At 55.2% G+C, this 27,951-nt stretch overlaps 1 protein-coding gene and 1 pseudogene across 1 annotated transcript; one reads left to right on the forward strand and one right to left on the reverse strand.

Moving 5' to 3' along the window:
* Window positions 1–894: 894 nt before the first annotated feature.
* On the reverse strand, window positions 895–3,726 carry LOC132209534 (basic proline-rich protein-like; annotated as a pseudogene).
* A 70-nt stretch (window positions 3,727–3,796) lies between these two features.
* On the forward strand, window positions 3,797–27,909 carry LOC125452321 (calpain-1 catalytic subunit-like). Its single transcript, XM_059645185.1, has 18 exons — window positions 3,797–3,801; window positions 4,031–4,199; window positions 5,082–5,165; window positions 8,713–8,798; window positions 9,040–9,111; window positions 9,997–10,157; window positions 14,098–14,267; window positions 15,003–15,014; window positions 16,317–16,528; window positions 17,874–17,913; window positions 21,554–21,619; window positions 22,427–22,484; window positions 23,595–23,659; window positions 25,118–25,186; window positions 25,884–25,962; window positions 26,046–26,159; window positions 26,593–26,648; window positions 27,152–27,909. The coding sequence occupies exons 1-18, from the start codon at window positions 3,797–3,799 to the stop codon at window positions 27,176–27,178; spliced, it is 1,545 nt and encodes a 514-aa protein (XP_059501168.1). The 3' UTR covers window positions 27,179–27,909.
* Window positions 27,910–27,951: the final 42 nt, after the last annotated feature.

Here is a 27,951-nt window from a genome sequence, read left to right on the forward strand (position 1 = left end):
GGGATGGGGTGGGGGAGGGGGGTGATGGGGGATGGGGTGGGGGAGGGGGTGATGGGGGATGGGGTGGGGGAGGGGGGTGATGGGGGATGGGGTGGGGGAGGGGGGTGATGGGGGATGGGGTGGGGGAGGGGGTGATGGGGGATGGGGTGGGGAGGGGGTGATGGGGGATGGGGTGGGGGAGGGGGGGATGGGGGATGGGGTGGGGGAGGGGGGGATGGGGGATGGGGTGGGGGAGGGGGGATGGGGTGGGGGGAGGGGGGGATGGGGTGGGGGAGGGGGGGATGGGGTGGGGGAGGGGGGGATGGGGTGGGGGAGGGGGTGATGGGGGATGGGGTGGGGGAGGGGGTGATGGGGGATGGGGTGGGGGAGGGGGTGATGGGGGATGGGGTGGGGGAGGGGGTGATGGGGGATGGGGTGGGGGAGGGGGGGGGGATGGGGTGGGGGAGGGGGGGATGGGGTGGGGGAGGGGGTGATGGGGGATGGGGTGGGGGAGGGGGGGATGGGGTGGGGGAGGGGGGGATGGGGTGGGGGAGGGGGTGATGGGGGATGGGGTGGGGGAGGGGGGATGGGGTGGGGGAGGGGGTGATGGGGGATGGGGTGGGGGAGGGGGGATGGGGTGGGGGAGGGGGTGATGGGGGATGGGGTGGGGGAGGGGGGATGGGGGATGGGGTAGGGGAGGGGGGATGGGGGAGGGGGTGATGGGGTAGTGGAGGGGGGATGGGGGAGGGGGTGATGGGGTAGGGGAGGGGGGATGGGGGAGGGGGTGATGGGGTAGGGGAGGGGGATGGGGGAGGGGGTGATGGGGTAGGGGAGGGGGGATGGGGGAGGGGGTGATGGGGTAGGGGAGGGGGGATGGGGGAGGGGGTGATGGGGGATGGGGTAGGGGAGGGGGGATGGGGGAGGGGGTAGGGGAGGGGGGGATGGGGGAGGGGGTGATGGGGGATGGGGTAGGGGAGGGGGGATGGGGGAGGGGGTGATGGGGGATGGGGTAGGGGAGGGGGGATGGGGGAGGGGGGTAGGGGAGGGGGGGATGGGGGAGGGGGTGATGGGGGATGGGGTAGGGGAGGGGGGATGGGGGAGGGGGGTGATGGGGGATGGGGTAGGGGAGGGGGGATGGGGGAGGGGGTGATGGGGGATGGGGTAGGGGAGGGGGGATGGGGGAGGGGGTGATGGGGGATGGGGTAGGGGAGGGGGGATGGGGTAGGGGAGGGGGGATGGGGGAGGGGGTGATGGGGGATGGGGTAGGGGAGGGGGGATGGGGTAGGGGAGGGGGGATGGGGTAGGGGAGGGGGGATGGGGTAGGGGAGGGGGGATGGGGGATGGGGTAGGGGAGGGGGGATGGGGTAGGGGAGGGGGGATGGGGGATGGGGTAGGGGAGGGGGGATGGGGTAGGGGAGGGGGGATGGGGGATGGGGTAGGGGAGGGGGGATGGGGGAGGGGGTGATGGGGGATGGGGTAGGGGAGGGGGGATGGGGTAGGGGAGGGGGGATGGGGGATGGGGTAGGGGAGGGGGGATGGGGTAGGGGAGGGGGGATGGGGGATGGGGTAGGGGAGGGGGGATGGGGTAGGGGAGGGGGGATGGGGGATGGGGTAGGGGAGGGGGGATGGGGGAGGGGGGTGATGGGGGATGGGGTAGGGGAGGGGGGATGGGGGAGGGGGTGATGGGGGATGGGGTAGGGGAGGGGGGATGGGGGAGGGGGGGATGGGGTAGGGGAGGGGGGATGGGGGAGGGGGGGATGGGGTAGGGGAGGGGGGATGGGGGAGGGGGGGATGGGGTAGGGGAGGGGGGATGGGGGAGGGGGGGATGGGGTAGGGGATGGGGTGATGGGGGATGGGGTAGGGGAGGGGGGATGGGGGAGGGGGTGATGGGGGATGGGGTAGGGGAGGGGGGATGGGGGAGGGGGTGATGGGGGATGGGGTAGGGGAGGGGGGATGGGGGAGGGGGTGATGGGGGATGGGGTAGGGGAGGGGGGATGGGGGAGGGGGTGATGGGGGATGGGGTAGGGGAGGGGGGATGGGGGAGGGGGTGATGGGGGATGGGGTAGGGGAGGGGGGATGGGGGAGGGGGTGATGGGGGATGGGGTAGGGGAGGGGGGATGGGGGAGGGGGTGATGGGGGATGGGGTAGGGGAGGGGGGATGGGGGAGGGGGTGATGGGGGATGGGGTAGGGGAGGGGGGATGGGGGAGGGGGTGATGGGGGATGGGGTAGGGGAGGGGGGATGGGGGAGGGGGTGATGGGGGATGGGGTAGGGGAGGGGGGATGGGGGAGGGGGTGATGGGGGATGGGGTAGGGGAGGGGGGATGGGGGAGGGGGTGATGGGGTAGGGGAGGGGGGATGGGGGAGGGGGTGATGGGGTAGGGGAGGGGGGATGGGGGAGGGGGGATGGGGGATGGGGTAGGGGAGGGGGGATGGGGGAGGGGGTGATGGGGGATGGGGGAGGGGGTGATGGGGGATGGGGTAGGGGAGGGGGGATGGGGGAGGGGGTGATGGGGGATGGGATGGGGGAGGGGTGATGGGGGATGGGGTAGGGGAGGGGGGATGGGGGAGGGGGTGATGGGGGATGGGGTAGGGGGGGGGGATGGGGGAGGGGGTGATGGGGGATGGGATGGGGGAGGGGGTGATGGGGGATGGGGTAGGGGAGGGGGGATGGGGGAGGGGGTGATGGGGGATGGGGTAGGGGAGGGGGGGATGGGAGGGGGTGATGGGGGATGGGGTAGGGGAGGGGGGATGGGGGAGGGGGTGATGGGGGATGGGGTAGGGGAGGGGGGATGGGGGAGGGGGTGATGGGGGATGGGGTAGGGGAGGGGGGATGGGGGAGGGGGTGATGGGGGATGGGGTAGGGGAGGGGGGATGGGGGAGGGGGTGATGGGGGATGGGGTAGGGGAGGGGGGATGGGGGAGGGGGTGATGGGGGATGGGGTAGGGGAGGGGGGATGGGGGAGGGGGTGATGGGGGATGGGGTAGGGGAGGGGGGATGGGGGAGGGGGGTGATGGGGGATGGGGTAGGGGAGGGGGTGATGGGGGATGGGGTAGGGGAGGGGGGATGGGGGAGGGGGTGATGGGGGATGGGGTAGGGGAGGGGGGATGGGGGAGGGGGTGATGGGGATGGGGTAGGGGAGGGGGGATGGGGGAGGGGGTGATGGGGGATGGGGTAGGGGAGGGGGGATGGGGGAGGGGGTGATGGGGGATGGGGTAGGGGAGGGGGGATGGGGGAGGGGGTGATGGGGGATGGGGTAGGGGAGGGGGGATGGGGGAGGGGGTGATGGGGGATGGGGTAGGGGAGGGGGGATGGGGGAGGGGGTGATGGGGGATGGGGTAGGGGAGGGGGGAGGGGGTGATGGGGGATGGGGTAGGGGAGGGGGGATGGGGGAGGGGGTGATGGGGGATGGGGTAGGGGAGGGGGGATGGGGGAGGGGGTGATGGGGGATGGGGTAGGGGAGGGGGGAGGGGGTGATGGGGGATGGGGTAGGGGAGGGGGGATGGGGGAGGGGGTGATGGGGGATGGGGTAGGGGAGGGGGGAGGGGGTGATGGGGGATGGGGTGGGGGATGGGGTAGGGGAGGGGGGATGGGGGAGGGGGTGATGGGGGATGGGGTAGGGGAGGGGGGATGGGGGAGGGGGTGATGGAGGAGGGGGTGATGGGGGATGGGGTGGGGGAGGGGGGGTGGGGGTGATGGGGGATGTGGTGGGGGAGGGGGGGTGGGGGTGATGGGGGATGTGGTGGGGGAGGGGGGATGGGGTAGGGGATGGGGGATGTGGTAGGTGAGGGGGAGGGGGGATGGGGTAGGGGATGCGGGATGTGGTAGGTGAGGGGGAGGGGGGATGGGGAGGGTGGGAGGGGGTGGGGTCGGGGGAATGATGGGATTGAGGGTAGGGGAGATGTGGTGGGGGTGAGAGTGAGGGTGGGTAGGGGATGGGGGTGATGGCGGTTATCAATGGAAAGGCCGTTGATCCTGACTGGGCAGTTTGTGTGATGTTACTGACCCCCCCCAACTCTGTGTTTATATCTCTTCCCCCCCCCCCCTCCCCAGGTTGAATGGCTCCTATGAAGCCCTGTCGGGGGGCAGTACCACTGAGGGGTTTGAGGATTTTACGGGGGGTGTGGCCGAAATGTACGAACTCCGGAACGCTCCGCAGGATCTCTACACCATCATCAGGAAGGCGCTGGATAGAGGATCCCTGCTCGGCTGCTCCATCGATGTGAGGGCCGCAGGACCGGGGGGGGTGTGGTGTGTGGGATGGGGGCCATGGGAGAGAGTTGGGGGTGGCCACAGGAGGGGGACCCTGGGTTTGGTGGCAGACAACGTGATGGGGACCCTGGGGTTGGGGGGGAATACAACGTGATGGGGACCCTGGTGTTGGGGGGGGTACAACGTGATGGGGACCCTGGGGTTGGGGGGGGTACATCGCGATGGGGACCCTGGGGTTGGGGGGGGTACATCGCGATGGGGACCCTGGGGTGATGGTTGCGGGGGGGCACAGGATGGGGTGGAGGATCCACAGGAGAGGACCCTGGAGTGTAGTGGGGGTGGGGGGCACACGATGGGGACCAGGGAGGGGGTGGGCGTGGGCGTGAACATGTGGTGATGGAGAGCCCAAGGGTTGGAGACTGAACTGCTCCATGGTCTGTACTCGCCCCCACATGTCCCACATACCCCCACCGACTCCCCCCACCCCCACACAACCAGCTCTCTCCTCCCCGGTCCTCCTCTTTCCCCCAATCCCTCTCGCCTCCCTTCCTCCGTTCCCCCTCTTCCCTCTTGCCCCCCCCCTTTCCCTGCCACCCTCGCCCCCTCCCCCCTCTGCCACTCCCTCCCCCCTCCCACTCCTCCCTCCGACACGGCGACGCCATGCTGTTGTGTGATTGGCTAACTGAGCCAATGGAGAGGCCGCTGATCCTGACTGGGCAGCTTGTGTGATGTTACTGAACGCCCCCCCCCCCCCCCCCCCCCCAACCCGTGCAGGTTGAATGCATCCTACGAAGCCCCTGTTGGGGGGCAGTACTGAGGGGTTTGAGGATTTTACAGGGGTGGGGTGTGGCCAAAATGTATGACTGGTGCTGACTCTCTTTCTCATTGACAGATCACCAGTGCCTTTGACATGGAGGCTGTGACCTTCAAGAAGCTGGTCAAAGGTCACGCCTACTCGGTAACTGGGGTCAAAGAGGTCAGTGTGGAAGGGGTTTGGTACGGGGTGGGGTTGTTGGCACAGGGTGGAGAGGTTGGCGGGGAGTGGAGGGGTTGGCACAGGGTGGGGGGTTTGGCACGGGGTGGGGGTGTTGGCAGCGGATTTGGCCCGGGGGGCGGGGTTGTTTGGCCCGGGGGGCGGGGGTAGTTTGGCCCGGGGGGCGGGGGTAGTTTGGCCCCGGGGGCGGGGGTTGTTTGGCCCCGGGGGCGGGGGTTGTTTGGCCCGGGGGCGGGGGTTGTTTGGCCCCGGGGGCGGGGGTTGTTTGGCCCCGGGGGGCGGGGGTTGTTTGGCCCCGGGGGCGGGGGTTGTTTGGCCCCGGGGGCGGGGGTTGTTTGGCCCCGGGGGCGGGGGTTGTTTGGCCCCGGGGGCCGGGGTTGTTTGGCCCGGGGGCGGGGGTTGGATGGATTCGGGTTTTGGAATGCCATCAGCACAACCTGAGCAAATGCTTGGAGCAGATGCTGGAGTCGAGACAAACAGGAGGCAGGAGGAACACAGCCATAGTTACTGCCTGGCCACTCTTCCCGCCCTCTGCTTGTCTCAGGAGGAAATGCTAGCAGCTTAAAACCAGGACACAAGCCCCTCGGGGAAGGGGATAAACTGGGAGAGAGTTTGGTCTGTGAGGGACAGAGGATCCTGAGCAGTTTGACATTGGGAGAGACCAGTTACCCGATCTGCATGTGTTAGAACATAGAACTGTACTAGAACAGGCCCTTCAGCCCTGCCATGATGCTATTCTAACCTAATCCCATCCGCCTCCACCTGGTCAGGGTTCCTCTGTTCCCCGCCTGTTCGTGTGTCAATGTTTTTTTCTATTTACTCTTGAGATGTGGGTGTTTCTGGTTGTTTGAATATTTATTGCCTGTCCCGAGTTGCTCTCGAGAAGGTGGTAGCGTTGTGAAGGGGAGGTCAATCCTCTCTGATCATCGAAATTGAGAACCATCCCCCGATCTGTAATGATAGGAGTAGAGTTTCTCCTCTAATAATTACCCCCGAAATACCCAGAGAATCTCTCTCTTCCCTTCGTTCTCTGTTAAATTGGGGTTAAAAGGGGGGGAACAATCCCTGATCCACTTTCTAAATCCCACGTAACAATTTATTATAAGATAACAAAGTGTGGAGCTGGATGAACACAGCAGGCCCAGCAGCATCCCGGGAGCACAAAAGCTGACGTTTCAGGCCTAGACCCTTCTTCATTGGCTTTCAGTATCTAGGGCCTGGCTTTAATTAATTGGCTAAATTCTAAAACCTGTGGTCTTGGTAAAAATGCTGCTTTGCCTGCCCAACGGTAGAACCGTCCGATACACACTGTTCAATTTGTAAACTCTCTGTGCAGCTGCCTGGGGACTTTTTCTATTTAAATCTACAAGTTTAGAAAAGCACATTCTCCCTTCAAGGGACCACGCAATGTTTCCTCCCTTATTACGGGTAGTTCTCCTGCAACATGAGAGTTGTGTTCTCATGTGACCTTGAACTGTAGAAGATTGCGCTACAGTAAATCACATTACAGGCAAATTACTGCACCTGTACAGCAGAAAGTTTGTGTTATCCAAACAGTATCCGCTGATCGTCAATCGCGTTACAGCCAGTCTACGATAACGAAACATGTATTATAGCAGAACTACCTGCATTTTACAAATAGTTCCAGCTTCCTGCCTTCCAACTCGTGAGCATTCTACACAACTCTGTAACAGTGATGAACTGCCTCCTTGACCCACCGCAGTCCTCCTGCTGTAGGGTGACCCACGATGCCCTTAGGGAGGGAATTCCAGGATTCTGACCCAGCAACACTGAAGGAACGGCAATGTATTCCCAAGCCTGTGTCCTTTGACAACACTCCTCAGTATCCATGCCCTCACCAATTTTCAGGTCATCTGCAGACTAATTAATCAGAGCATCTACATTCTCACCCCCATCATTGAAATAAATTACAAACAGCAGAGGTCCCTGACTGACCCTGGTGGAACAGCACTGATCATAGACCTCCACTTAGAACAACAGCCCTCTGTCTCCTATGGTCAAGATTATTTTGTACCCAGCTGACCAGCTCACCATGGATTCCACATGACTTAATGTTCCACAAAGTCACGTGCAGCCTGTTCCCTTGTTGGGGACTCGATATGCCGTCTGAAGGATCCACTGTGAATACACTAATTCTACCTCATCTCAGTCCCTGGCAGGAAGGGAGACCCAGTCAATATTAGAGAAGTTATAATCACCCACTACAACAACACTGGTTTTTATATCTTTCTGTGATCTGCGTACGTATCTGTTTGTCCATCTCCTGCTGGCTGTTGGGAGACCCGTACTATAATCCTATCATTGTGATTTCACCTTCCTTATTCCTGAGTTGTATTCATGTGGCCTCGCTGGATGGGCCCTCCAAGATATCCTCCATCAGTGTAGCTGTGACATTCTCCTCCCTCCCCAACCCATTTATATCCCTCTCTATCATACCTGTAACATCTAAAAGCTGGAATGTTGAACTGCCAATCCCACTCTTCACTCAATCAAGTTTCTGTCATGGCTCCGTTCTCCTTGGTCACTGCACCTGTTGATGTACTGCTGTGGCTCCAGGCCTCTGCCGCACTTGTTCAAACCCTCCCGTTGGTTTTCCAGGCTGCTGTGGGAGACGAGGGAGGGAAAGGACTGGAGAGAGTTCTGAAGGAGAGAATTACCCTGCACTTGGAGAGGCACAGTGTGATCAGGGATAGTCAGCACGGCTTTGTCAGAGGGACGTCACGCCGAACAAATCTGAAATTTTTCAAGAAGTGTAGATGAAGGTCGAGCAGTTGGTGTAGTTTATATGGATTTCAGCAAAGCCTTTAACAGGGTCCCACAAGGGAAACTGATAAGGAAGATAAAAATTCATGGGATCTAGGGGTAACTTAGAAAGTTGGATCTAGAATTGTCTCAGTGAGACAGAGGGTGGTGGTAGCAGGCTGTGTGTGTGACTGGAGCCCAGTGTGCAGTGGTGAACCACAGGGATCAGTGCTGGGTTCCTTACTGTTTGTGATATTCATCAATAATTTGGATGAGAATGTGGGGGAGATGATGATGAAGTTTGCGGTTGACATGCAGATTGGCCAGGTCGTCGATATTGAGGAAGAGGGTCTTGGGTTGCAGGAGGACATAGACTAATTGGTCAGATGGGCAGATCAGAGACAGATAGAATTTAATCTGGATCACTGAGGCGATGCACTTTGGAAGAAGGAGCAAGACAAGGGTGTACTCAGTGAATGGCAGGACACAAGGAAACTCAGGAACAGAGGGATCTTGGGATGATTGCCCACACATTCCTGAAGGTGGCAGGACAGATTAACCGGACTGGATTAGCTTGGGTTGTTACCTTTAGAGCAGGGAAGGCCAGTGTGTTGGGGGTGGGCCAGTGTGGGGGTTAGGGCTCAGTGTAGGGCAGGGGTCTGTTTTGGGGGTGAGGGGTCAGTTTGGCAGGGGCAGGGTCAGGGTTGTGGGGCTGTGGTGACCTGCTGATCCTCAGGCTGACCTGGCTGTGACCTTTGATCTCCAGGTCGGTTATCGGGGTCGGATGGAGAGACTGATCCGGGTTCGGAATCCCTGGGGACAAGTGGAATGGACCGGAGCATGGAGCGACAAGTGAGTTAAGGCGGGAGGGGGGGAAACTGAGGGAGAGCAAGAGAGGTGGGCAGACAGACGGAAGGATCAGAGGGAACATTCCAGAAAATGAGGGAGCGGGTGTGTGTGGGAGGGAATCCTGTGGAAGGTGGATGGGGGGCAGTTGGTGAGCAGCTTGCACTGTTACTAACACTGATCTCTCTGTCTCCCGGCCTCACCCTCCCTCTCCTATCTCTCTTTCTCTCGCTCTGTTCCTCCTCAGTTCCTCGGAATGGAATTACATTGATGAGGACGAGCGTGAAGGGATGGTGCAAATGGAAGATGGAGAGTTCTGGTAAGTAATTCTGGTAACTAATTCAGTGTTACCACATCCACAAGACGCTGATCAGAAGAACTGAGGCGTAGACTATTCTCTAAATGGGAAAAGGCGTTGGAAATTCTGAAGCACAAAGGGACTTGGGACACATTTCAGGATTCTCTTAAATTTGGCGTGAAGGTTCAGTAGGTGGTTAGGAAGGCAAATGCAACGTTAACATCATTCCCACAGGGCTGCAATACACAAGCAAGGATGTACTGCTGAGGCTGCATTAGGAATATTGTGAACAGTTTTGGGCCCCGTATCTAGGGAAGGATGTGCTGGTGTTGGAGGGGGTCCAGAGGGGGGTTACAAGAATGATCCTGGGGATGAGGAGTGGTTGAGGACTCTGGGTCTGTACTCGGTGGTGATTAGAAGGATGGGGTGGGGGGGAGATCTGATACAGATTACTGAGAGGCCTGGATGGAGTGGATGTGGAGAAGATGTTTCCCACCAGTGGGATACACCAGGACCTGAGGCCGCAGGCCCAGAATTTCTTTGGCCAGAGTGGTGGGGGGGGGGGGCGGGTGTAAAATGGCTGTGAGGCCAATCCACTGAGTATCTTTAAGTCTGAGATGGATCATTGGTTAGTAAGGGCGGATCAAGGGTTACAGTGGGAAGGCAGGAGACCGGGGATGAGAAACATATCAGCCACGATTCAATGATAATGCAGAACTGATGGGCTGAATGGCCTAATTCTGCTGCTATATCTTGTATTCGCTAGTCTTCCCTTCTTATGGGCCTGGGTGATGAGGGGATATGAATGTGGGGCCTGTCAGTGACGAGGGGGTGAGGACCTGAGGTGTGTGTCGGTGGCTGAGAGGTCCCGAGGGGGTAATGTGGATTATTTGATGTCTTTCCCAGGATGGCATTCCCTGAATTCCTGCGGCAGTTTTCTCGGCTGGAGATCTGTAACCTGACACCGGATACCCTGGACGATGAGGAGATGAAGAAGTGGAACATGTCTGTGTTTAATGGCTCTTGGCGTCGAGGGAGCACCGCGGGAGGCTGCCGCAACCACCCTGGTGAATAACCTGCATTCCCTTGACAAACGCAGCAGCGATCAGACCGTCCACCCATCCCATCACAACTAGTCTTAGGCTTCAGCTAGCACCTTCCCACTTGCTCGTCTTACCGTTAAATTCCCCGAGAGAGAGAGAGAGAAAACGCTGTTTCTGTCTCAGCCTTACGGAGCGTCCATACCACTCTGGGACACCAACTTCTAAAGATTCCCTGTTTTCTGAGAGAGGACTTTTGACACGGGCCCATCCCCACTGTTTCAGCTATAAAGGATCACCCCTTCTCCTCAGCCTCTGACCATGTTTAACAGGTGGAGGAGCCAGTAATCCTGGCCGCTTACTGAAGAGCTAACCGTAGAACTGTCTAGATGTGATGTGTTAACGGTAAGACGAGCAAGTGGGAAGGTGCTAGCTGAAGCCTAAGACTAGTTGTGATGGGATGGGTGCCCAAAGAGACGTGGGGATCCAGGTGCACCGATCTTTAAAATGTCGGTCAGAAATAGCGAAGAGAGCTAATGGAATGCAGGCCTTTCTAGCGAGAGGATTGGAGTATAAGGATACAGACATGATGCAGCAGTTCCGCAGAACCCTGGTTCGATCCCACTGGGAATACTCTGGGCGGATCTGGGCACCACACCTCGGGAAGGACAGATTGGCCTCGGAGGGATTACAATGTAGGTTCACAGGAGTGACCCCTCTACTTTAAGGGATAAGATATGCAGAGAGATTATACAAATTAGGCCTGTTTCCTCTCGAATTTACAAGGTTAAGGAGAGAGCTAATCGAATTCTTCAGGACATTGACAGGAAAAGACGGGATGAATAAAGATAAGATATTCCCACTGGCTCGGGATTCTAGAACGAGGGGCATGGTCTGAGAGTGGGGGCCAGACTGTTCGGGAGAGCCGTTGGGAAGCATTTCCACCCAAAAAGGGAGGGGGAGGTTTGGAACTCTCTACCACAAACAGCTCAATAGTTACTTTTAAATCTGTGATGGAGGAGTATTTTATTAAATCTGTGATGGAGGAGTATTTTATTAAATCTGTGATGGAGGAGTATTTTATTAAATCAGTGATGGAGGAGTATTTTATTAAATCAGTGATGGAGGAGTATTTTATTAAATCAGTGATGGAGGAGTATTTTATTAAATCAGTGATGGAGGAGTATTTTATTAAATCTGTGATGGAGGAGTATTTTATTAAATCTGTGATGGAGGAGTATTTTATTAAATCTGTGATGGAGGAGTATTTTATTAAATCTGTGATGGAGGAGTATTTTGTTAAATCTGTGATGAAGGAGTATTTTGTTAAATCTGTGATAGAGGAGTATTTTATTAAATCTGTGATGGAGGAGTATTTTATTAAATCTGTGATGGAGGAGTATTTTATTAAATCTGTGATGGAGGAGTATTTTATTAAACAGGGGGATACATGGGCCACAGACAGGGAAGTGGAGTTCACTCACTGGTCAGCCGTGGTCTCCTTGAATGGTGGGACAGGTTGGAGGGGCTGAATGGCCTACTCCTGACCCTCTGTCATCATAGACCTTATGAAAATCCATAGCTGCAACATCTACTGCTTTCCCTTTACCAGTCCTGCTTGCTGCCTCCTGAAAGAATTCCTGGAAGTTTACCAGGCACTGTTTCCCCTTTGATGGTCAGGGTTACAGATACCCGAGCACCAGCAGGAGCAATGCTGAGAAACCCGTTTAGATCTCGTGTGTTTCACTGAGACTGTCTCTCATTGTTCATGTCTCCACAGAATATCCCCTGAATGGTAGGATACACTGCCATAGACTGATACAACACAGAAACAGGCCATTCACTCCAACTCGCCCGTGCTGACCCAACATCCCAACCTGATAATAAAATGTGAGGCTGGATGAACACAGCAGGCCAAGCAGCATCTCAGGAGCACAAAAGCTGACGTTTCGGGCCTAGACCCTTCATCAGAAAAGGGGGATGGGGAGGGGATTCTGGAATAAATAGGGAGAGAGGTCCGCCTCCCCCTCTCTCCCTATTTATTCCAGTTCCCTCTCCCCATCCCCCCCTCTCCCTATTTATTCCAGTTCCCTCTCCCCATCCCCCTCTCTGATGAAGGGTCTAGGCCCGAAACGTCAGCTTTTGTGCTCCTGAGATGCTGCTTGGCCTGCTGTGTTCATCCAGCCTCACATTTTATTATCTTGGAATCTCCAGCATCTGCAGTTCCCATTATCTCTGATCCCAACCTGATGTTGTCCCATTTGCCAGCATTAGGCCCATACCCCTCTAAACCATACCCCTACCCCAGGATGACAGGGCTGTTAGGAAGGCACAGAGTGTTTTATCTTTTATTAATAAAGGGATTGAGTTCCGGAACCAAGAGGTTATGGTGAAGCTGTACAAAACTCTGGTGCGGCCGCACTTGGAGTATTGCGTACAGTTCTGGTCACCGCATTATAAGAAGGATGTGGAAGCTTTGGAAAGGGTGCAGAGGAGATTTACTAGGATGTTGCCTGGTATGGGAGGGAAGGTCTTACGAGGAAAGGCTGAGGGACTTGAGGCTGTTTTCATTCGAGAGAAGAAGGTTGAGAGGTGACTTGATTGAGACATATAAAATAATCAGAGGGTTAGATAGGGTGGATAGGGAGAGCCTTTTTCCCAGGATGGTGACGGCAAGCACAAGGGGGCATAGCTTTAAATTGAGGGGTGAAAGATATAGGACAGATGTCAGAGGTAGTTTCTTTACTCAGAGAGTAGTAAGGGCAGGGAACGCTTTACCTGCAACAGTAGTAGATTCGCCAACTTTAGGTACATTTAAGTCGTCATTGGATAAGTATATGGACGTACATGGAATAGTGTAGGTTAGATGGGCTTGAGATCGGTATGACAGGTCGGCACAACATTGAGGGCCGAAGGGCCTGTACTGGGCTGTAATGTTCTATGTTCTGTGTTCTAAATCCCTCCTATCTATCCACCCATCCAGATGCCTTTTAAATGCTGTAACTGGACCAGCCTCCACCACTTCCTCTGGCAGCTCATTCCATACACACACCACCCTCTGTGTGAAAATGTTACCCCTCAGGTCCCTTTTAAAGCTTTCCCCTCTCACCTTGAACCCAAGCCCCTCCAGTGTCTGGAGCATTGGAATGTATGTACATCCTTCCGTCAACACAGAGACCAAAACTGCACACATATTGCGGGTAATGACTTTGTAACTGCTCTACTGTAATTCCCTCACAATATGGGCCAACGTGCCCTTTACCAGGGTAACTGTTGTTGTCTGTTATCATCCTGTTTCCCGCCACAGCTCACTCTCTCCCTGAATATCAGCCTCGGCATTTCCCAATAGCCTGAGATCCCTACAGAGATACCAGGAACTGCCGACGCCGGAGAATCTGAGATAACAAGGTGTGGAGCTGGAGGAACACAGCAGGCCCAGCAGCACCAGAGGAGCAGGAGGGATGATGTTTTCTGAAGAAGGGTCTAGGCCTGAAACGTCAGCTTTCCTGCCCCTCTGATGCAGCTTGGCCTGCTGTGTTCCTCCAGCTCCACACCTTGTTATCTCAGCCTGAGATCACTGCTCGGTTATTAAACACCTCCTCAGATTCAGAGCCTGCTTCTGTCCCCCTGCTGCTCACTCAATTCCTCTGTCACTGTCTCGCTGTCCCTATCACACTCCTCCTCCCTGTGTATCCATCTCTCTCTCTGTCTGGCCCTCTCTCTCTATCTCTTGAACGCTCTCACTCCGCATCTGTCTGTCTCCCTCTCTCCCTCTGTATCTCTGTCTCTCTCTCTCTCTCTCTCTCTCTCTCTGTCTCTGTCTCTCTCTGTCTCTCTCTCTCTCTCTGTCTCTCTCTGTCTCACTCACTCCCCCCCTCTCTCTCTCTCTCTGTATCTCTGTCTCTCTCTCTGTCTGTATCTCTCACTGTCTCTCCCTTGATGACACTGTCTCCTTGTCTCCCTCAAGCTACGTTCTGGATCAATCCGCAGTTTAAAGTTAAGTTGGAGGAAGAGGATGATGATCCTGATGACAATGAGCTTGCTTGCAGCTTCCTGTGTGCCCTGATGCAGAAAGACCGTCGCAGATACCGCCGCCACGGGCAGGACATGCACACCATCGGCTTCGCCATCTACGAGGTGTGTCCACGTACCCTGCACCCTGACCCGAGCCCTCACATCAGGAAACTCCCAGGCTCCAATCCGGGCCTAGGCGAGACCCTGCCAGGAAACTCCCAGGCTCTAATCCGGGCCCGGGCGAGACCCCGGCAGGAAACTCCCAGGCTCTAATCCCGGCCCAGGCGCGACCCCGGCAGGAAACTCCCCAGGCTCCAATCCCGGCCCGGGCGAGACCCCGGCAGGAAACTCCCAGGCTCCAATCCCGGCCCGGGCGAGACCCCGGCAGGAAACTCCCAGGCTCCAATCCCGGCCCGGGCGCGACCCCGGCAGGAAACTCCCAGGCTCCAATCCCGGCCCGGGCGCGACCCCGGCAGGAAACTCCCAGGCTCCAATCCCGGCCCGGGCGCGACCCCGGCAGGAAACTCCCAGGCTCCAATCCCGGCCCGGGCGCGACCCCGGCAGGAAACTCCCAGGCTCCAATCCTGGCCCGGGCGAGACCCCGGCAGGAAACTCCCAGGCTCCAATCCCGGCCCGGGCGAGACCCCGGCAGGAAACTCCCAGGCTCCAATCCCGGCCCGGGCGCGACCCCGGCAGGAAACTCCCAGGTTCCAATCCCGGCCCGTCAATGTGCCAATGGTTGGGCTTGGGGTGAGGTTGCCAGCCCCTGGGAGACCTCTCATTCCCCCTTCCCCCACCCCCCCCCAGCCCCATTTGATGTTGCCCTTCTTCTAAACCAGTCTCCCTCTCTCCCCACAGGTTCCAGAAGAGGTGGGTGAATCTGAATCCTCGATAGCGTCACCAACTGAAACAGAGACTAGGAGCAGGAGGAGGCATTTCAGATGTTTGAACCGGCTCCATTATTCAACATGATCACCCAGCTCTGCCCCCTGTTCCTGCTTTCTTCCCCATACCCTTCAATCCCTTTAGCCCGAAGAATGATGTGTAATCCCTCCCAGCAAACATTTAATGTTCTGAGCTCAAATGCAGCAGAGAATTCCACAGGCTCCTGCCTGAAGACATTTCTCCATCTCTCAGTCATACGTGGCCTACCCTAAACTTCTCTACTGTGACTAGCCCCTGGGTCTGGACTACCCACTCAATCTACCCTCGTTCTGATGGAATTTTTTACATCTTACTATGAGATTCCCCCCCAACCCTTCACCAAACTCCAGTGAATATAATCCTAACCCAATCCATTGTCTCTCCATACACCATTCTTGCCATCCCAGGAATCAGTCTGGGAAAACTTTGCTGCACTCCCTCCATCACCAGAACATCCATCCTCACATGAGGAGATCAGGACTCCAGGTGTGGTCTCACTGAGGCCCTGTATCATTGCAGCAAGACATCCCTCTCCTGTACTCAACTCCTCTCACTACAAAGACCAACATCCCATTGACCTTCCTCACCCCCTGCTGCACCTGCATACTTACTTTCAGTGACTGGGATATAGGGACACCCAGGTATCACTGCACCTCCCCCTTTCCAAATCCATCACCATTCAGATCATAATCTGCCTTCCTGATCCCACCTCACATTTATCCACATTATACTGTATCTGCTGTGTATTTACCCACTCACTCAGCCTGTCCAAATCACACCGGGACATCGCTGCACTCTCCCCACAGCTCACCCTCCCACCCAGCCTTGTGCTGTCTGCAAACAGGGAGATATTACACTGAATTCCCAGGGTTTACGGGCTGTAGCTGAGCATTTACGGGTTATGTATATGTGTGTATGGGATGTAGCTGTGTGTTTACGGGTTATGTACATGTGTGTGTAGGGGATGTAGCTGTGTGTTTGCGGGTTATGTATATGTGTGTATGGGGTGTAGCTGCAGGTGTAAGGGGGTGTACTGTGTGTTTCGGGGCCGTGGCTGTGTGTGTCTGGGCGCTATATGGTATTTGTAGGGGAGTATAAGTGCTTGATTGTGTGATGGGATTTTGGGGATTTGACCCCAGAGTGTGTAAGGAGGTGAGTTTGAGGATTCGGCTGCATGGGGCTGCTATATAAATGTTAGGACATGTTGGGTTTGCTGTGTTTATCATCTCCTGTCCTATCTCTCCTCAGTATCATGGCTGTCAGAACATCCATTTGAAGAAGGATTTTTTCCTCACTCACAGCTCATGTGCTCGATCGGAAACTTTCATTAACTTGCGTGAGGTCAGTAACCGCATCAAGCTGCCCCCTGGGGAATATGTGATCGTCCCCTCAACCTTCGACCCCAGCAAGGAAGCTGACTTTGTTCTCAGGGTCTTCACTGAGAAGCAGGCAGACTCCGAGTGAGTATCTCTCTCTGTATCTCTAATTGTGGGCCTTGCTGCCTGGGTTAGCATTTATCCCTCGTTGCCCCTTAAACCGCTGCAGTGCATGTGCTGTGGGCTGACCCACAAAGCCCTGAGGGAGGGAATTCCAGGATTCAGACCCAGCGACAGTGCAGGAACGGCGATATATTTCCAAGTCAGGATGGTGAGTGGCTTGGAGGGGAACTTACAGGGGACGGTGTTCCCATGTGTCTGCTGCCCTTGTCCTTCCAGTTGGAACTGGTCGTGGGTTTGAACAGTCAATTAAAGTGAGTGTTAGTTCTGTAGAAAGTGAGAATGTGGAGTCAGGGTAGATCATAAGGATGGAATGAGCAAATGGTTTGCTTTGTCCTCAGTGTAGAGGCTAAAACACATTGCTGTAGATCAGGAGGGGGTGAGGGAGAGAAACCTGGTGTAATGACACTCGTAAGGAAGTGGTAGGGAACAAACTGAATGAGTTGTGACTTACGTGGATTTCACCCCCGGGTTGTGGCCCAGGAGCTAGTGGTTACGTTTGTGGGAATTTTCCAAAATTCCCCAGATTCAGGAAATCTTCTGTTCGAGTACAAAGGAACAAAAAAAACATCTTTTCAAGGAGGGAGGAAGGAGAAAACAGGAAACTCTCTGGCCTGATGTCAGTCACAGAATCCCTACAGCGTGGGAACAGGCCCTTCGGCCCAACAAGTCCATACCAACCCTCCCAGCATCCCACCTAATCCACACACCTCTGGGGAAATTCCCCACGGCCAACCCACCATAACCTGCTCATCTTTGGACTGTGGGAGGCAACTGGAGCACCCGGAGCAAAAGCACGCAGACACGGGGAGAATGTGCAAACCCCACACAGACAGTTGCCCGAGGGTGGGATGGAACCCGGGCCCCTGGCACTGTGAGGCTGCAGTGCTAACCACTGAGCCACCGTGCTGCAGTCACACAGAAGGCGTTGAAATTAACCATTAAAGAGTTTGTTACCTAGAAAGACCCTGAAATAGTCTGGAAGAGTCAGCATGCTTTTGCACAGAGTAACATGTGCTGTGGATTAAGAGGAGACTGTTGATGTTAGACTTGGATTTCCTGAAGGTATTTGACAGGGTTCTGGTTTGAAGGTTAATTTGCAGAGTAGGAGCCCACGGTATAGGAGGAGTGTACTCACAATGATAGGAGCCTGGCTGGCAGGCAGGGTTAAATGTGTGGCATGACGGGGTGGGGGCGGATGTGTGAGGGTGGTGGGGGGGGTGCGGACAACCGGGGGTTGGGGGTGGCGGACATGCTGGGGTGGGGGTGGTTGGGAGCACATGCTGTGACTGAGTGTTCTCTCTTACAGGGAGCTGGATGACCCGATCACAGCAGACTTGGAAGATGAGGCAAGGAAACCCGGACCCCCACCCACGCCCCCACTGACCACCGCCCACCTCCCCGGACCCACACCCGCACCCCCCCCATGTTGACCCACACCCATCCCCCACCTCCCAGGTCCCCGCCCGACCCCCGGATCCTACCTGCCCAGACTGGCCCCTGCCCACCACCCTGACCCTTACTCCTCGCTCCCTCACTCCCTCTCTCTGTCTCTCCAGCACTCACTGACTTTCGTCCCTCTCACTCCCTCTGTTTCCGATTTCTCTCACCCCCCGCTTCCCTCTCCCCTTTCTCTCTCCCCCCGCCTCTCACTCCCTCTCTCTCTTTGACCTTTGTCCCTCTCACTCCCTCTCTCTCTCTGATTTTCCTCTGTCTCTCTCCCTCACTTATTGACTTCCTGCCGTGCTCTCTCTCTCTCATAAATTTCTGTCCCTTGCAACGCTGACGTTGCCCCGTAATGTGATGATTCTGTTCCCTCGCTGAATAATTCTTTTTGCCGATTTCTCTCTCACTCGATTCCTTTCTTGTCCGCTGATTTCTCCCGCTGATTTCTGTCATGCGCAGTTGTTTCATGCTTGTCGACCTCTGACAAATATAAGGTGAAGTATTTTGGCGGAAGGTCTCAGGTTGCAGGAGGATATAGACTAATTGGGCAGATCAGAGGCAGATAGAATTTAATCTGGATCACTGAGGCGATGCACTTTGGAAGAAGGAGCAAGACAAGGGTGTACTCAGTGAATGGCAGGACACAAGGAAACTCAGGAACAGAGGGATCTTGGGATGATTGCCCACACATTCCTGAAGGTGGCAGGACAGATTAATCGGAGTGTTCAGAAGAAATATGGGACACTTGCCTTTATCAGTGATGGCAGTGATGGATTGAGAGAGCAGGGAGGTGATGTTGGAGCTGGAGAGGACTTTGTTTCAGTCACAGCTGGAATACCGTGTACAGTTCTGGTCTCCACACTTTAGGAAGGATGTGATTGCACTGGAGGGGGTGCAGAGGAGATTCACCAGGATCTGCCTGGAATGCAACTTTTCGGTGATGAAGAGAGACTGGATAAGCTTGGGTTGTTACCTTTGAAGCAGAAAAGGCTGAAGGGCGACCTGACAGAGGTGCATAAAACTGAGAGGCATGGACAGGGTGGAGAGTAAGCAGCTTTGACCCCTAGTTGAAGGGTCAATAACAAGGGGCTATAATTTTAAAGTGAGAAACAAGAGATCAGATGGAACTTGAGGGAAATGATTTTCACCCAGCGGGTGGTGGGGGTCTGGAATGCAGTGCCCTGGGATAGGAGTTAAGGCAGGAAACATCTAAAAAGTACTAGGATGACTACTGATGTGTTATAACATTCAAGGCTATCAGCTTGGTGTAGGAAATTGGGACTAGTATTGTATGTTAAATAGTTTTAGTGGTGTGGACTTGATGAAATGAAGGGTCTCTTCTATATTGGAGATAACAAAGTGTGGAGCTGGAGGAACACAGCAGGCCAAGCAGCATCAGAGGAGCAGGAAGGATGACGTTTTCTGAAGAAGGGTCTAGGCCTGAAACGTCAGCTTTCCTGCCCTTCTGATGCTGCTTGGCCTGCTGTGTTCATCCAGCTCTACACCTTATCTCCTTCTGAGGAACAGCTTTCCGTCTCAGTACATTCTTGCACATGAAAGCTTGAGTGTGAACCATGGGCCTCTCTTTTGACCCACACAATACTTTCCTCCAGAAGCTAACCATCAAAGCAGAGTGCATTATCATTGCAAGATAACACAGTGTGAGGCTGGATAAACACAGCAGGCCAAGCAGCATCTCAGGAGCACAAAAGCTCATCAGAGAAGGGTTTAGGCCTGAAACGTCAGCTTTTGTGCTCCTAAGATGCTGCTGGGCCTGCTGTGTTCATCCAGCCTCACACTTTGTTATCTCGGATTCTCCAGCATCTGCACTTCCTACTCTTTTCTATCCTGTCTGGTTTTCCATCTCACTTGCTGTACCTTGTTGTGCCTATATTCCAGTGATATCTCACTCTCTCTGATTTCTTTCCCTTAGTCATTGATTTCTGCCACTCACAGTGATTTCTCTCGCCCATTGCATTCTCTCTCTCTCTCTCTCTCTCTCTCTCTCATTTGAATTTGGCTTACTGGTTCATTTCTCTCTCTGTCTGTCCCGTGTTCTCCTCCCCACATCACTTTCCTATTCACCGATCTTTCTCCCTCGTGTGATATGGAGATCAGTGGTATCGATGTGAATCTTCTCCTGGCTGTTCTGGCCAATACTTATCCAACAGCTTCTCATGTGACGATGCGCAAAGTGAATGCTGAGTTTCAAAATTATTTGATTGCATGTACATCCTGAGCTCATGAAAGGCTTTGTATGAAAGCATTTCTTTCATTATTTTTGTGGGTGTGATGTTGCTTATCAGTAGTTCTTAAAAGAAATAAAGGGGTGAGATGGGAAAGACCAGTAAGGGGTCATCGGTGCAGCTATTTAACCAGAACTGATGCAGTTTCTGGGTTTTGTTTCACACTAACAAATTGTCCGTGACTGCAGAGAAGATCACTCTGTCTTTGCCAGCGATCTGCAGTTCTTTTCCCTTCAAACCCTTTTCTTAGGCCATTCACGGGATGAGGCTGTCGCTGGCCAGGCAGCATTTATTGCCCATCCCTAATTGCCCAGAGGGGAGTTAGGAGTTAACCACATTGCTGTGGTCTGGAGTCACTTGTAGGCCAGACCAGGTGAGGATGGCAGTTTCCTTCCCTGAAGGGTATTAGTGAACCAAGTGGGTTTTTGCAACAATCGACAAGGGATTCACGGTCATCGTTAGTTTCTTCATTCCACATATTTATTGAATTCAAATTCCACCATCTGCCGTGGCAGGATTCGAACCTGGATCCCCAGAATGTCGTCTGGGTCTCTGGATCCCCAATCCAGCGATAAAACCACGAGGCCGTCACCTCCCCCTCAAATAGTGGTTCAATTCACTTGGGAAGCCCGGCATTGAATTTGTTCCCACAAAACCATCCATTCCAGATGATGGCCAGATGTTCCACAGCAGGACGTTCCCCCCTCCCCCTGGCACTGCTGGCATTATTCTTGCTAATGATCTCAGATTGTTAGTAACATTGACCTAAATATCCGACTGTAGCAAAGCAAGAGATGGAAAATGAACTGGTGGCTAGTCACAGTCTTCTGCAGACTCCTGTCCAATTGGCAAAAACAAAAGCAAGTAACGAGAAGAAGAAAGAGGTGTGTTGAGTCATCTGAACCCAAACAGAAACTCAACCAAAACCGCACACTTTTCATTGGCTAATTTCTGCCATCAGTTAATTCTCTCACTGTTGGATGTTACAGTTCGGTCTAATTTCTCTTTCTTTGTGAACTGCTTTCTCCATCTGACTTCTCCCTCACTTTCAATTCCCTTCTTATTCATCCCCCTATCTTCCTGAGTTCTCTTCATTTCACCCATTCACCAATGGCTCACTTTCTCACCGACTGCTCTCGGCCGCTCGCTGGTTTCTCAGCTGTTTCTCCTCCTTGCCTTGTATCTCTTGCTGTCGGTCCATGATTTCTCTTCCACACGGATATGTGCACCTGCTTTGATTCCTCTCTCTCCTGTGCTGCCTGATTCTGTGCTGACGGATTGTCCCATCTGCTTACAGGAGGAGATCACTGAGGACGATGTTGATGAAAATTTCAAGGCCATGTTCCGACAGCTTGCGGGTGATGTGAGTCGTGTGTCCTGTCAATTCTTCCGGTACCTTCCTCCACAAACATCAGCATCCTGAACCTCCTGCTGACTCCGCACTGACCACTGCCCCCACCCTGACCCCGCACTGACCACTGACCCTGCACTGATTACTGACCACACACTGCCCACTGACCGTGCACTGGCCCCACCCTGGCCCTGCACTGACCACTGCCCCCACCCTGACCCTGCACTGACCACTGCCCCCACCCTGACCCTGCACTGACCACTGACCCCACCCTGGCCCTGCACTGACCACTGGCCCCACCCTGACCCCGCACTGACCGCTGGCCCCACCCTGACCACTGACCCCGCACTGCTCACTGACTGCCCAGTGACTCTGCACTGATTACTGGCCCCACACTGACCACTGCCCCTGCACTGACCCCATCGTGACCCCGCACTGACCACTGCCCCTGCACTGACCCCATCGTGACCCTGCACTGACCACTGGCCCCACCCTGACCCCACACTGACCACTGACCCCACACTGCTCACTGACTGCCCACTGACCCTGCACTGGCCCCACTGTGACCCTGCACTGGCCACTGGCCCCACCCTGACCCCGCATTGACCACTGCCCCACACTGACCCTGCACTAACCACTGCCCTCGCACTGACCACTGGCCCCACCCTGACCCCACACTGACCACTGACCCCGCTCTGATCCCGCACTGACCACTGGCCCCACCCTGACCCCACACTGACCACTGACCCCGCTCTGATCCCGCACTGACCCTGCACTGACCGAGGGTAGCCCGTTGATGGGAACTATCTCTCTCTACAGGATATGGAGATCAGCGTGTTTGAACTGCGCACTATTCTCAATCGAGTTCTCTCCAAACGTAAGTGATGAAATCTTCGCTCCTCCTCACATTCTCTGCCTTCCCCTGGAAACTCCTGCCTTTGGTGCTCCATCGCCTCCCCTGCCCAGGCTTCCCTTCCAATCAGCTGTAGCCACCACCTTCCTCATATCCTTGTAGCTCCCATGATTCAATTGTAATACAGTTACATCCAGCTTCTCCCTCTCAAACAGCAGGGTGAATTCTGCCATGTTATGGTCACTGTCCCCGGAGGTTCCTTCACCTTAAGCTCCCTCATCAATTGCACATAACCTTGTTAGATGTCATCAAATCCAGAATTGCCTGTTCCCTAGTGAAGTCTACCACAAGCTGCTCCAAAAACCATCTCATTGCTGTTCCATGCATTCCTTTTTTTTCAAAGGAGCTCACTAACAATCTGATTTTTCTGAGGCCACCTGCAAATTGAATTCCCCTGCGATTATTGTGCCGGTGTGATCTCTGGACGTATTTGCTTCCCCATAACACTGACGTTTGCTGAACACTCGAGTGACCCAGCCCCCCTCGCTCTCGGACAGGGACGGTGGCCCTCAGCCAATTGCTGTTTGAGAATGAGCCAAAAGAGGACTGGGGGCGATGGCCACACCAGTGTTACTGTTAAAGGGGTCTCTGCTTCATAATCAGTGAAAGGAGTTGGATAAAACATCATCAATGTCGCACCATGACTCATCTCTTCCTCAAGCCCTGTGTGGTTTGTGTGTGTGAGCGTGCAGGTGTGTGTGAGCACACGTGTGTGGTTGACAGCATAAGTGTGTGAGCGTGCACGTGTGTGTGTGAGAGAGAGAGAGCACGCACGTGTGTGAGTGTGCATGTGTGTATGAGAGAGAGAGCGCGTGTGTGTGTGTGTGAGAAAGAGCGCACACGTGTGTGCATTTGCGTGTGCATGTGAGAGTATGTGTGCATTTGCATGTGTGAGAGCACGAGTGTGTGTGTATGTGAGAGAGACACAGCGCACGTGTGTGTATGAGGGCATGTGTGTGTGTGTGTGTGTGTGAGAGAGACAATGCGTGTGTGTGTGTGTGTGTGTGAGTGAGTGACAGTGTCATTCCTGTCATAATCTGTCATCTCTCTCTCTCCTTGCCTTGTGTATTTCAGACCGAGATTTGAAAACAGATGGGTTCAGCCTGGATTCCTGCCGTGGAATGGTTAATCTCCTAGATGTATCCTTCACCTAGACATGAAATGGTAGACCCCACTCCCTGGTCTGATCCTGAGACCCTGTCACATTGCCCAACCCAGTACGGGAGCTCGCTGGAGCGAAGCTTCCTCTCTCTGAGCCTGGCTGCAGTCTCAGTTTTCACTGTAGCTGTCGTTCTGAGTTGATTTGAGATGGGTGAGCAATCGGTAACGGTGGCTTCAGGTTAAACGTCCTGATTACCACATACCGTCCACCCTCAGCTGATGGGTCAGTCTCTCCTCCATGTTGAACAACACTTGGAGAATACACCGAGGGTGACAAGGGCACAAAATGTACTCTGGGTTGGGGGTTTTCAGTGTCCACCACCAAGAGTGGCTCGGCAGCCGTACAACTGATCGAGCTGGTCGGGTCCTAAAGGACAGAGCTGCTGGACTGGGTCTGCGGCAGGTGGTGAGGGAACCAACAGGAGGAAATAAACATAAAAACCGAGAGAACTGCGGATGCTGTAAATCAGGAACCAAAACAGAGTTTGCAGCAAAAGCTCAGCAGGTCTGGCAGCAGCTGTGAAGGAAAAAAATCAGAGTTAATGTTTTGGGTCCGGTGACCCTTCCTCGGAACTGATGGCAGATGGGAAAGCATCCGCTGAAATGTAGAAAATGGGAATGAGGCTGGCGTAGGGAGTAAATGATAGAGCCCAAAGAGAGAGAAGGGCAGTTGGACAGACAAAGGAGTTCCTAACCATCAGGCTGGGAGGGGGAATAGTTGTTAATGGGGACTGTTAGAGACTAACTGGGGCAGCACAGTAGCTCAGTGGTTAGTGGAGTTTGCACATTCTCCCTGTGTCTGCCTGGGTTTGCTCCGAGTTCTCAGGTTTCCTCCCCTGGTCCAAAGACGTGCAGGCCAAGTGGATTGGCCATGCTAAATTGATAGCAGTGTTAAGGGATGTGTGTCTTATAGGGGGATGGGTCTGGGTGGGAAGCTTCAAGGGTCGGTGTGGACTTGTTGGGCTGAAGGGCCTGTTTCCACACTGTAGGGAATCTAATCGAATCTAAACAACAGCAGGTCTGTAGTGGCAGGCTATGCGGTAACAAGGCCTGGTGAGGGGGCGGGGGGGGTTACGGGGTAGCTAGGACATGGGAGAGTTTAGGCCCTAAAATGATTGAACTCGGTATTAGTCCTGCAGGCTGCCCAAGCGACAAATGAGGTGTCGCTCATCCAGCTTGCGCTGGGCTTCGCTGGAGCACTGCAGCGAGACAGATGTTGGCCGGGGAGCAGGGTGGTGTGTTAAAGTGGCAAGCAACAGGTAGCTCAGGGTCCTTTTTGTGAGCAGAACGGAGATGTTGTGCGAAGCGGTCGCCCAGTCTATGCTTCGCTTCCCCAGTGTGGAGGAGACCACATTGCTGAACCCTGAGAGTAGCTGTGATGGGCCGAATGGTCTGATGTGGTTTGGATTGTTTATCCTTGAACTGACTTTGCACAGAAGGATGGTAGTGGGCGCCTCGGGGTGGTGGAATTTCAGATCATGTGGAATAAGATCCGCACATGGCTGGTAAGAGATGGGATCTGCTGGATCACATAATAGATCTGATTGATCTTCACCCTCTCTCTCTCTCTCTCCCTCACTTTTCACTATCTCTCCATCTATCTCTCTTTTCTCTCCATTTCTCGCTCTCTCTCATCTGCCCTCCTTCTGTCTTCTTTCCCCGTGCTCTCAGCCCATCACTTGCTGTCCCTCCGTCTCTTCCACCCTCCATCTCTCTCTCACCCTCTCTCTCTCTATCCCTGTGCCCTCCCCCTCTCTCTCTATCCCTGTGCCCTCCCCCTCTCTCTCTATCCCTGTGCCCTCCCCCTCTCTCTCTATCCCTGTGCCCTCCCCCTCTCTCTCTATCCCTGTGCCCTTCCCTTTCCCTCTCTCTGTCTCTGTCTCTTGCTCTCTCTCTAACCCTGTGCTCTCCCCTTTCCCTCTCTCTGTCTCTCTCTAACCCTGTGCTCTCCCCTTTCCCTCTCTCTGTCTCTCTCTAACCCTGTGCTCTCCCCTTTCCCTCTCTCTCTCTCTCTCTAACCCTGTGCTCTCTCCCTTTCCCTCTCTCTCTCTCTCTCTCTCTCTCTCTCTCTCTCTCTCTCTCTCTCTCTCTCTCTCTCTCTCTCTCTCTCTCTCTCTCTCTCTCTCTCTCTCTCTCTCTCTCTCTCTAACCCTGTGCTCTCCCCTTTCCCTCTGTGTCTCACTCTCCTGTTTGTCCCTACAGGGTATTTTCAGACAGTACGACCTGGATAAGTCTGGAACAATGAGTTCCTATGAAATGCGCCTCGCCCTGGAGACAGCCGGTAGGTTTCGCTCAGCACTGTTTCCCCTCTCACTGTGACCGCTGTGTTTTATAACAGAATCCTTTCTCCCTGTCGCTGGGCAGGTTTTAAAATCAACAATCAAATCCACCAAGTGATCGTGGGTCGATACGCGGAGAATGACGCTCTGGATTTCGATAATTTCATCTCCTGCCTTGTCAAACTGGAGGCAATGTTGAGTAAGTCACAGCATTCGGCCTCCCCGCCCGTCCCCACCCCTCCCCGCTCATCCCTGCTCCCCTCCCTATCCTTTCTCACCTCTCCCCTTACCCCTCCCCACTCATCCCTACCCCCTCCCCTTACCCCTCCCTATCCCTACCCCTTCCCACTCATCCCTACCCTCACTGCTCAACCCTCACCCTCCCCGCTCATCCCCCCCACCCCTCCCTGCTCATCCTAACCCCTCCCCACTCATCCCTACCCCCTCCCCTTACCCCTCCCTACCCCTCCCCACTCATCCCTACCCTCACTGCTCAACCCTCACCCTCCCCACTCATCCCTGCCCCTCCCCGCTCATCCCCCCACCCCTCCCTGCTCATCCCTATGCCTCTCGACTCATCCCTATCCCTGTCCTTCCCTACCCCAAGTGACTAATTGCTCTTTCTTTTCCAGGGTCATTCAAAGCTCTGGAGCAGGAGGATGGGACAATAGAGTTGAATCTTGCCAACGTGAGTGTTCCTGAGCTCTTCCATTTGGGAAAGGGGGCTGATGGGAATAGTGGTGGGGATAGGAATGTTAGTTAGGTGTTGGGGACGGGCCCTGGACGGGCCAAGGATCAGGGACAGGACCAGGGGCCAGGGGTCGGCGTCGGGGACGGGGCCCGGACAGGACCGGGGTTCGGGGTCGGGTATGGGGCCCGGACAGGACTGGGGGTCGGGGACGGGGCCAGGGGTCGGGGATGGGGCCCGGACAGGACCGGGGTCCGGGGTCGGGGACGGGGCCCGGACAGGACCAGGGTTTGGGTACGGGGCCAGGGGTCGGGGACGGGGCCCGGACAGGACCGGGGTTTGGGTACGGGGCCCGGAGGTCGGGGACAAGCCCCAGAGAAGTTGTGTGATTGGGGTGTAAGCCCCAAATGTTCTTTGTCCCTCCTTGACCTGTTCATTTTGTGTAGAAATCTGTGAATTTTCCTGTTTGGCTCATTGCCTCTGCTCCTTTTCTGTCTTCGCAGTGGCTCAGTTTGACCATGTCTGGTTAGAAATCCATATGAAGACACTGAGATTGTGAATGCCTCCTTCCTGCTTCTGAAGCTGAACCAGCCTGTGGCCTATCTGTAGCCTGTTTGATAGAATGGCCCCAGGAGACTCCGAAGGAATCTGATTAAACTATGCAAACAAACGTTGGGGGGGGCGGGGGGGGGGGCAGACACTCAGAAGCTGACAATCCTCAACTACTGCCCCATTTCCCCTGAAATCCCCATTTCCATGGTTATTCCCTCTCCCCTGGTAATCCCACCCCCCTCCCCCCCCCATTCCCACCCTCCGAGTGGGATTGGCCTGGTCTGGTCTCCAATGATAACCACTAAAATTGTCCGACACGCTCACAGCTCTTCCAAACAGCCCCAGGCCCAGGCCCTGCCCAGGTCCCCAGCAGCAAGGCCAGGCTGCCTCTTCTCTCAGATCCCGCTCTGCTGGTCCTGAGTGAGGGGTGGGGGTGTGTGTGGGCACCTCTGGGTGGGAGCGGACCTGGGGACTGTGCTTTTGCTCATTGCTGGCTGTGATTTCTCAGAGCTGCTCTTACACCTGGTGCTGCGCTAATTTTACTGACTGCTCACTCCGCTGAAGCGCCTCTCGTGTATGCTGTGTGATTACTTTCGGCATTGACCCTCTGGTCAGGAGCTATGAAAGTTTAAAACTGTGCTTACAGTCTGCAGACGATGTTAAATTTGAGATTAAATCAGTAAAGGACCAATTAAGTCATTGCAACCTCTCCTTGTTTCTATTACTGTTTCACTCTGGGATACTGGGCGTT

The sequence above is a fragment of the Stegostoma tigrinum genome, chromosome 4 (genome assembly GCF_030684315.1).
Source record: "Stegostoma tigrinum isolate sSteTig4 chromosome 4, sSteTig4.hap1, whole genome shotgun sequence".
NCBI classification, from domain to species: domain Eukaryota; kingdom Metazoa; phylum Chordata; class Chondrichthyes; order Orectolobiformes; family Stegostomatidae; genus Stegostoma; species Stegostoma tigrinum.